Source organism: Desmodus rotundus, chromosome 7 (assembly GCF_022682495.2).
Source record: "Desmodus rotundus isolate HL8 chromosome 7, HLdesRot8A.1, whole genome shotgun sequence".
Taxonomy (NCBI): Eukaryota; Metazoa; Chordata; class Mammalia; order Chiroptera; family Phyllostomidae; genus Desmodus; species Desmodus rotundus.
In genome coordinates, this window is record NC_071393.1 from 6,695,668 (window position 1) to 6,706,136 (window position 10,469).

General features: G+C 50.6%; 1 protein-coding gene and 1 pseudogene across 1 annotated transcript; one reads left to right on the forward strand and one right to left on the reverse strand.

Moving 5' to 3' along the window:
• Positions 1-7,915: 7,915 nt before the first annotated feature.
• LOC112310473 (pre-mRNA-splicing factor ISY1 homolog pseudogene) lies at positions 7,916-9,093 on the reverse strand (annotated as a pseudogene).
• A 536-nt stretch (positions 9,094-9,629) lies between these two features.
• On the forward strand, positions 9,630-10,268 carry LOC112310333 (RNA-binding protein 8A). The gene has a single exon (XM_045201044.2). It carries the CDS (start codon positions 9,667-9,669, stop codon positions 10,189-10,191), a length of 525 nt encoding a protein of 174 aa, XP_045056979.2. The 5' UTR covers positions 9,630-9,666; the 3' UTR covers positions 10,192-10,268.
• The last annotated feature ends 201 nt before the right edge of the window (positions 10,269-10,469 follow it).

Sequence of the window (10,469 nt, forward strand, 5' to 3'; positions counted from 1 at the left end):
TCTGATGGCAAAGACCCCCTCTGGGTACCTCCCACCCATGCCCACTCTTAGTGCTGAGACCCTGGGACCACATGAGAACTCTGGAGGGATCTCCAAGGTGGCATTCGTCAAACACTGCTCCCCAGCCTTTTTCAGCCCCGAAGTGGGAAGGCTGTGTCAGGTAGCGATTATGAGCCCATCGCAGGGAGCCAACGAGTCAAGTTCAAACAGGACCCGCCTATCAGATGTGTCACTTTGGGCAATTATTTCACCTTATAAAGTAGTCACTCCCATCTCCCCTTGACAGATGAAGAAATGCCTTTCCAGAGGTTGTCACAGCGATGAAAGTCAAGGGCATGGCATCTGTTGAGCGCAGTGTTGGCCCAAACCTAATGCGTGAGTTTTTGCTACGGCGCCTCCCAGCTTTCGTTCCATGTTAGAATCACCTGGGAGCTTTAAAATAAAAATCTGAGGCCAAGTCACATCTCGTACTAATTAAGTCAATGTCTGGGGGTGGGAGCCAGGCATGAGCACTTTTTAAAAACCCCAGTGTGCAGCAGAGTTTGGCCATCATCACTATCATTTCCTGAAGTCCGGCTTCGGCTGCCTGCAGTTTCTCTGGCTCGGAGAGTACAGCCACCCCACCTGCTCGCATAGACTCCGAACGGTTTCGTTCGCTCTGGCCCCACAGCTCTCCTGCTTTGGTGTGTCCAAGATGAACTCAGCTGTTCCACGGTCTTCTTTGCCACTTGGCAAATCAAACAGAAAACACGCCATCCGTCTTCCTTCAATGCAATCCATGCCACCACCAATGCCAGTTGCTCCCAAACCCGGGAGGCTACCTTTCCGCCCGGCTCTGTTCAGTCAAGTCCGGTTGAGTTCCGTAGACACTGCCTCATTGCTCTCTTTCAAGGAGAGTGACAGAAGCAGCTGTCCTCCTTTGAGCCACCGGCATCACCCTCCCTTCCCATCCGGACAACTCCAATAACATATCTGCTTTCCCGGCCTCCACTTGAGCTCCCACTCCCAGGCACCAGCCACAGGAGACTTTTAAACACACGTCTCATCCCTCACCTTGCTTTATGCTACTACCTGGGTGAAAACCAAGCTCCCGGTCCTGTCCTATGAGACTGCTACCAGCTCCTCTGATGTCAGCATTCTTCCACCCCATTAGATTTCCAGGTTTGAATGGCACTGGCTTTTAATTCCTTAAATGCGTCAACCCCAGGACCTTTGCATATGCTGTTCTATTTTGCTACTTTTATCCCCAACAGCTTTCTCTGAAGCCTCCAGCTACTGTATGTATGTCTGTTAGCTCCTGCTAGGGATCCTCATTGGTTCCCCTGCTGTTTGCCCCACTAATAGGTAACAGAAATGTGCTTGCATCCCCATGGCTTCTATTAAATGCTTTTTGTGTTAACTCATTTAATCCTATGATATGGATCCTGTTACCCTATTTTATGTGTGAGGAAACTGGAGCACAGAGGGGTTGGGTAGTTTTCTTAAATGAATGTCACACAGCTAGTGAATTGCAGAGCTTGAACTTGAACCTGGGCAGGATGGCCCCAAAGCCTGAGATCTGGGCATGATCTTGCCCCTGATTGAGACCGAGAGCATCTCCCATGGGCTGCTCTAGATTGTGACTGTACTCACCCCCTGATTCCTGGAGCCTGGAACGCAGTGAGCACTTAATGGTTTCTGAGTGAATAACCCTCAAAGGAGGAAGGGGCAGCAGAAAAGCATCCTTCTCTCTACGCCTAAGTTGGCTCAAACACGAGAAGAGACAAGTGGGAGCGGAGGCTAGCCCAGCTCTAGGCGGCCGGGCGTGCCCGGCATCTCTGCAGCGCCCCTCACTGGAGTCAGGTCTTTCCCTGTTTGGAAGGAACCATCCAACCCTTCCCCTGGCCCCTTCCCAGCTGCCTGCTCGGGGTCTCAGAACAGAACAACCCCACCAATTCATCAGGGGACGTCAGCCTCGTGGAACGGTTTGAGGCATAAATCAAAGTACGAGGAAAGGTTTAAAAAAAAGAGGTAGTGGGGAGAGAAAAATCAGGGAAGGGGGCGGGGAGAAAGAGCAATGGAAGGAGAATGGGGGGAATGAGATCAAAGGCAAAAATTCATCAGAGATAACGGAATTATTTATTTTTCCTGCTCTCATTCTCTGGGCCTTTGAGGCCTCCACACTGATGTATTTGGACATCTTGGGGCCGTCTGTTACTGGAGGCCACCCCAGCCCCTCTGCCTAAGCCCAGCCCCCCAAAGGCACGTCGGTTCCATCAGCAGCAGCTGCCCCCTCGGCGGCTGCCCAAGGAGCCTTTTGAAGTGGGTCTGGGTGGTGTTTACTCACCCTCGTGTAAGAAACGCGCGCACGGTGCTGGTGGCAGCAGCTGCCCTGGGTGGGGGTGGGGGTGGGAGGGAAGGGGGTACCCTCATCACTCATGAGCCTGTTTATTTGGGAACCAGAGCGGGCCTTTCTCCGGTTATTACTCAATGTCTTCTATAGACCAAGCCTCACTCACTCCCGAAGGTGGGGCAGGAATAACAAACACACTGCCCGCTGCCAGACATGCCCACCTTGCCTGGACCCCATGGTGCACTTGGCTTTCACAGAAGACTTGGAAATGAAGGGCCAGGAGGGTGCTTTGCTGGTCCCGTGATGAACCCAGGAGCCAGAATGCCAGGTTTCACCATTCTAGTTCCTTCTCTTACTATGTGACCCTCTTGCGCAAGAGAACTCAGTCCTCAAAGCGACTCCCCTTTCTCTCATTCCAGCTGGGGACACTGGGCCCTGGAGACGTTAACATCAGCAGAGAACTTGGAGAAGTGCTCGATCCATACCTAGTGATACATAGTGAGTCCCATAGAAATGCTCTTCGGGGACTAGAGCTACCCAAGGTCGACAAGGCTAAGAGCTACACAGATTTAACATGGTTCCTCTTCCTGGTTTTTTCATTAACTGGTAGGTTATCAAATAATGTCTTAAGCTGTTTTATAGGACAATAGACTGGCTAAGGCGCCGTGGAGAAAAAAAATCCCAGTAGTCTGAATGGCAGCGCTGAGGTTGATGGATAGTGTTCCTGCAGAATGCGGAAGGATCAAGAGGCAAGATGGTTTTTCTCTTTGAACAGGTCACCAAATCAGTGAGGCACTGTATTGAACTGGGTGTATGGGCAAAGACTCGAGGCAGACAGCTGAGCCTCAGAAATCTGAGGCTGCCTCTTGCTGGCTGTGTGACCCGTGAACACGGAGCCCTGAGCTTGCTTCTTTCTCCATCAGTGACAGGGAGAGGATAGCTCCTTCGTCTATGAGGGTTTTGTAAAGATCTCGTGAGGTTTTATAAAATAGCCTTTTTGTAACGCAATGTGCCAGGGGCTGTTCTCAGTGCCTGACAGTGTATTTGCCTATTTCAGTCTCGGAGGAAGCCTATGAGATGAGCCTTATCACCCCTATTTTACAGATGTGGAAACTGAGGCACAGAGAAGTAAGGTTACGGAGACTAGCATGGCCAGGGGCCCAGGAGAGGGGTCCACACAGAGGTAGAGCACTTACATTTTATCTCACGTTCGTGCCTTCAGAACGTTGCATAATTGCAACATCCAGGCTGTTGTGTCCTGTGACCCCGGGGGCAGGGCACTTCAGAGATGCAAACAAGCAGATGGGAGGAGACGGCTCTTCCAGAAGAGACAGAGAGCTAGGTGCTGGAGCTGCGGACTGGAGGTGGGGTAGTGGGGGTTAGGATCTCTTGAGTCTCAGTGAGAGAAGGTGACCCAGCCTGTCCCGTCACTTCTCCCCTGGAGGTAGTGACCGATGTCCTGCTGGAGGGGCTGTGGGCCAGGCTGTAGGACCTCAGGGACCATCGGGAGTCAGGAAATTGGGGCCCTTCTGGAAAGGCACAGGTGGGCCAGGCTGCTCCTTGGGTGAGAAGGTCTAATGCTGGCTTCTTGTCCCTTGGAGTCAGCAGAGAAAGACTGCAGGCTGTGCGCTGGCTGGGGTGAGGGGTGGCTAGGATTTCTGGTGTGAGTGACTGGAGCCTGCTTCACACCGCCCTGGCTGTTCCTACGAGTCTTGCCGCAAATACCAGGAAAATATGATCAGTTGGCATTAACCCAGCTGGGTGGAACATCACTTAGTTAATTGTGTTATTATTATTATTATTTTTTACAACAGCAAGTGGGCCTTTTTACTCTTCTATGCCAACAAGGGTGTTCCTTTCACGGAATCTGAGCTTTGGAATAATCCTGCGGAAGGAGCAGGGTCAGGCCTGGTCAGTAGCCCACTTGCAAAGTCGGGACAGACAGGTGAGTCTCAGCGACCTGCCTTCCCATTCTTGCCTTCCGACAGGCGAGCTGGCTTGTGCTGAGAGGCAAACTCAGAGAGAGGTAACACTCCAGGAGCGGCTTTTAGAACGTGTAGACAAAGACCCCCTGGACCCCCCGACACAAAAGCTCCCAGGCACAGGAGGAAGGCTTGTGCTGGCGAGGGGCTCGCTGGGTGAGAGAGGCGCAGTCTGGTTTTGATTAAAGAGCCATTATTTACTCACGTCAGGAATGATGCTCAGCAAGGCAGATGTGGCCACGTGACCGCGGGCTGGTGTGGGAGCCGTCAGCCCTGCCAACCCTGAGAGTCACCACGCACTTATGTGCGATGGCCCTGACGTGGCTGGAAGACCTCATTAAATTCCCATGATGCTCTGACTGAAACAGACATATCTATTTATCACAAGGTCTCTTCCTCCCAGGAAAATACTGAGCTGTAGGCTTTCAGACTGGGCAGGCTACTCGGAAGACTTATGAACCTCTTACCCGGGACAGGGGAGATTTCAGACTTTTCCCAGGTCCAGGTTTACTGTCGCTACATAATTTCTGACTTGAGTCTCAAAATAAAGTAATCAAGAGTTACAACCTTTTTCCTCCCCTTTTCCTAGCTCAACCAGGGAACTTTCTAGAAGAGTATGTGGTTCAAGACTCTTTTCCACTTGGGGGAATAATGGTGAATGTCAGAAAACGGTAGCCGCCGTGATGTGACAGGTCTTAAGAACTGATGCTGTCATTTTTAAGAACACGTAATTCTTATCCTGATGCTGTGAGAATCATCACCCCCCTTTTACAGATGAGAACGCAGGGCTTCCCATCAGCTCACGAGGCAGGTTTTTCCGAAATCCTGACAGCTAGGACACAGTGCAATGAACTGCCTCCCTGAACTGTATTTCCGCCACCTGAGCCAGCCCTTATGGCAGACTTCCTGGAATCCTGCTTCAGCCAGTAGGACTGAGGCTTGCCAGTCCAATTGGAGCTGCCCAGCTATAGCCCCATCAACATCTTCACTGACCAATCAGAGCAACTCCATTCCAACCAATAAAGACAGTGCTTTTCAGACCAATGAAAGTGCAAGAATTTGGAATCTTCATTGGGAGGAGGACAAACCAATCAGGGACCAGAGGCAGGGACATCTGTCTATATAAGTCAGCTCCCCTCTGGCTCAGCTCTGGGAGTACACCTTCCCTCTCCTCCAAAGATTGCAGGCCATTCTCCTGGCTGGGGCTGCAGCTGGAGCTGGAGCTGGAGCTGAAGCATTGGAAACATGTCACCGGAGCAGAGCAGACTGGCACAGAAGCAGAGGGAGGCTGAAGCAGAGGGAGGCAGACCAGTGCAGAGAGCTGCCTAGCCTGAGGGGCCTCGCTCCAGGACAGCCTTACAGCTGAGCTGTTTCATAACGAGCTATAACACTACTGAGCTGGCCCACAGCCTTGCTGTATCACAGTTGAGCTGTTCTGCACCGAATAAAGCTTTCTTCTTCATCACACCCTCAAATTTGGGATTCCTGTGGGTGTTGAACTGGTGGCCAAAGACCATCGGCTGACAACATGTTTATCAAAACTAAGAAACTAGCTCTGGTATATCACTATGAACTAAACTCCAGACATTATCTGGATTTTAGCAATGTTTCCTTCTCCTGTCCTCGTCACTGCCCAGCACAGAGGGCCGCCCCGTTTGCCCAGGCTCCGTCCCATCCCTTCTAAAGTGGAGCTGGGTTCTCCGATCCAGGCCTGTCTGAAGTCAGACTATGAACTGACCTTGAGTGGATCAGTGCACTGGTCAGCTCAAGGAGGCCGGTTGCACTTGAGTTTATATTCTTATTTGCTAATGCAATCATGTGCTCATAATTAGGGTTGTAGGAATTAGGCAAAGCTGCTCTGTGGAGACTAGAATCTGGCCTTAGGGCATGGGTGGGATTTGGTGGGGTGGAGCAAGGAAATCATCACAGGCTTTGAACGGAGGCCTCCCTTCCCCAGGCAGCGCAGTGTTAGGCACTGAGACCTTAGTACTTAGTAGCTGAGAAATCCCAGGCCAGGAGGCTCAAGAACCCTAGATCTTAGTTATTCCGATCAAATTCAGCTGTCAATTCATGCTCATTGCTGGGACACTGCATCTGTAACCCCTCCGGAAACGCAGTTGCTGGCTACACAGCACGTCTGGGAGGCGCCCTCCATGTCCAACATGCAGGGACTCTAAACCTAGATCTACCTTCCCACATAGCGAAAGGCCACAGGCCTGATACGGAGAGATCTGATCAGATCACTGGGGAGAAGTAGGAGGGGCTGTAGGAGTTGGCTCAGGCGAAGGAAAGCCTGTTGGCCTGGATGGTCGGGCTGCAGCTGCCTGCACTTCCCAAGGGACAGTATTTTGTATGGGAAGGAACGCCGGGCACAGCCTAGTGTCAGGCTGGCCTGGCAGAGGGTGGCAGGGTTATTTTTTGAGTGTTCCAGAGGTGACGATCTCTGAGGCCATTCTCCAGAATTGTGTAGCTTTTGTGCATTATGTTGTTTTAGTTTGTCAACTAATCCTATAGAAGCTAACAGGGGAAGAGCTAAGAGAACTCAAGTGTTGGAGTTCAGCCTTAATTGATAGGCTTAAGTGATTAAAGGCTTAATAGGCTTGATAGGCTTAATGTTACTTCATAGGCTTAAGTAGCTGCTTTTGAATAAAGATTTTAAAGATTTTATTTACTTTTAGAGAGAGAGGAAGGGAGGGAGAGAGAGAGAGAAACATCTGATGTGTGAAAGATACAGGGTCAATTGCCTCCCACACACCCCCAAAAGAGGAACCTGGGTCACACCCCAGGCTTGTGCCCTGGCTGGGAACAGAACTGGTGACCTACTGGTTTTCAGGCTGGTGCTCAGTCCACTGAGCCACACCAGCCAGGGCATGAAGAAGATAAAGATTTTCCCTTTATCACCAAACCTTTGCCCCTGGAATTTTGCCTCGAGGGTGATGGCGGGCAGCAGGATCCCAACTTACTGTTCCGTACCACTGATTTTTTCCCCCTCTCATATAAAAACCTTTAATAAAAATAGCTCTCTACAGAACCAGAAGTAACTAAAACTCAGTTACTTTCTCTACTAAAACAGAAGTAACTGAGTGGGCCACAGAGCACTGTGCCTGTCCCCAAAGGGACAACTCTGGCTGGCTATTGACACGTGGGACGTGAGCTCAGGGTCGACACATTTCATTTTTCAAGAGGAGTTGCAAATAATGTCTTTTTAGGAGAAACTGTATTTTTAAAACGTAGTCAGTAACTGATCACCCTCCCCATCAAATGACCTAGAAGGCTCCATAAAACACAGGCAGCCAGTGAGCAGCCTGTTTTACACACTCAAGATAAAAGTAAGTGGGCTCACACAGTAGCACATTATTTGTACAAAGGCGACAGCTGAGCTGTTAGCATGCAGGAAGCCTGCCAGGGAAGGATGGGGCAGGCTCCTGGTGTGAGATCAGCAGAGGAGGTAAAAAAGGTAAGAGAAGCAGCAGGAAGCCCCACAGCACTCGCCTGGCCTGTCTGAAGTCCCAGGACCGCAGAGCCCTGTGCGTTAATGCAAGGGCCGGGTGGACTGAAGACCTCCCAGCAGATTTCCAGACCCCAAAGAGAGCCCCCCTGCTCAGCCCCAGGATCCCACGAGTCTTTTGGCCTCTTCGCTCTGGGCCTGCAGGGTCCACTCGCACACTTCTGCAGCAGTTTAGTCTTCTTCGTCTGCACAAGCGCCTCCTTGATCGGCTGCGATGGCACAGGGACAGGAGCCAGGAGCTTCGGCTGCCCGTCTTCCCCTTCATTCTCCTGGCTGCCTTCTTCATCAGACTCCTCCTCGGTGACAACTCCTCTTGAAAAATGAAATGTGTCAACCCTGAGCTTACATCCCACGTGTCAATAGCCAGCCAGAGCTGTCCCTTTGGGGACAGGCACAGTGCTCTGTGGCCCACTCAGTTACTTCTGTTTTATGACTGGTCCTGTGCCATAGATGCTGACCTCTTCCTCCTCTTCTTCCTCCTCTTCCTCTTCTCCTCTCGCCAGCCCAGCTTCTATGCTGTCCAATTTTCCACTAAGTCGGCCCTGGGTTTCTTTTCATATTCCTGTTTCAAAGACACAATAACACCACCTTCTTCATCTAGGTAACCATAATATTCAAGATCGATTGCCTTCATGAGCTCAGCACATGTTTTTCTTGGAGGAAGAAGAGGTTCTTTTTCAAATAACTCCCTAAGGCCAGGCAAATTGCTGCTCCAAAGCACAGGGTCCGGCCCAAATCATACCCCTTTTTTGTTACAAAATTAAGCATGCAATTCTGTAACATAACTATCACACTCAAGCACACCACATGCCACTTTAGGTAAAATGTTCAAATTAAAACTGTAAATTATTACACCCATATTATTACCCTACCAACCACACTATTGCAGGCATTACTTCTGCCTGACCCTGTATTTGTAAACTCGATTTCCTGGGACTTCTTTTTCTTGATGATCCAGCATTTTGGGGCCATAATCAGGTCCACCCAGTTCCTTTTATCTGACCTCCCAGTGTCCCTTCTCCCTTAGCAGTTTGCTAATTTCATCATTCAGGTCATCAATTCGGAATTCACCTAAGCCAGCCTTTTTTTTCTGAGCCTTTTTTTTTTTTTTTTTTAAGTGCTCTCTCCAATAATATGACATCTCTACTTCTCAGCTCTGGGCAACTCCGGAGGCAAGGAAGGGTCTGCATTCCTTCACTTTTCCCCACCTCCATTTGAGATTGGTGAAATCTCTTTAAGGCTGTCCTAGCCTTTTCTGCATTTCCCCCCATCCGTACAAGTGAGGGTGCCGCCCTCCGACCTCCACCCGGAAACTTTCTGGCCTCAGGGAAGGCCAACCCTGATGGGGACTGAAGAGATTAACTGTGATACAAGAGATCTGATTGGATCACTGGGAAGCAGTAGGCGGGGCCGTAGGAGGAGTTTGCTGGGAGACAAAGGAAAGCAGTCTAGGATGGGATTGGCTGAGAAGCTAAATGTCAGAGAGGGCTGGCCCTTTGACTCCACAGCTTTCCAGGCTCCTGAGCTGACTCACTCTCAGCCTCTTCTTCCTCCAAGGTGGCTTGGTGATCGTGTTGCAGCTGCCTGCGCTTTCCAACTGACGACAGGTATGGGAAGGAACTCTGGGCCCCACCTAGGGTTGGGCTAGCCTGGCGGAGGGTGGCAGGGTTATTCTTTGGGAATTCTACAGGGAACCGGGGAACCGGCTCCGAGGCAGAAGCCAGCCATTTTCCCGGAATTGTGCAGTTTTTGTGTATTACATCGTTTTATTTTGTAAACTCACCCTATAGAATCTCACGGCGGAGTTGCTGAGCGGCACCGACAGAGCCCGAGAAGAAGGCAAGATGGCCGATGTGCTGGATCTTCATGAAGCTGGGAGCGACGATTTCGCCATGGATGAGGATGCGGAAGAGAGCGTCCACGCCCAGAAAGAAAAAGTGAAGAAACGAAAGGGCCGTGGCTTTGGCTCCAAAGAGGGGTCCCGACCGCGGGTGCATGAGGATTATAGCAGCGTGGAGCAGGATGGAGATGAACCCGGCCCTCAACGCTCTGTTGAAGGCTGGATTCTCTTTGTCACCGGAATCCACGAGGAAGCCACGGAAGAAGACCTCCATGACAAATTTGCGGAGTATGGAGAAGTAAAGAATATCCACCTCAACCTGGACAGGCGTACTGGGTACGTGAAGGGGTATGCCCTAGTTGAGTATGAAACCTACAAGGAGGCCCAGGCGGCTATGGAGGGACTCAATGGCCGGGATTTGATGGGACGGCCGATCAGCGTGGACTGGTGTTTTGTTCCGGGGCCACCCAAGGGCGAGAGGAGAAGTGGCCGAAGACGCAGCAGGAGTCCAGACCGGAGGCGCCGCTGACAGTTCCTGTTGTCCAGGTGTTCTCTCCAGGGACTCCACTGGGCCATGCAGCTAAACCCTTACCCTATTGATTAGTGTGCTTTTTCCCCCCTTTTTAGTTATTAATAAATGTCCTATCGTTTTCTCAAAAAAAAAAAAAAAAAAAAAAAAAAAAAAAAAAAGAGAAAAGCTAGAACTCCTTCTGGTGTTAGAATTTAGCCTTAATTAACAGGCTTAAGTGATTAAAGCTGTAACTTGATAGTGATTAAAGCTGTAACTTGATAGGCTTAAGTAACTGC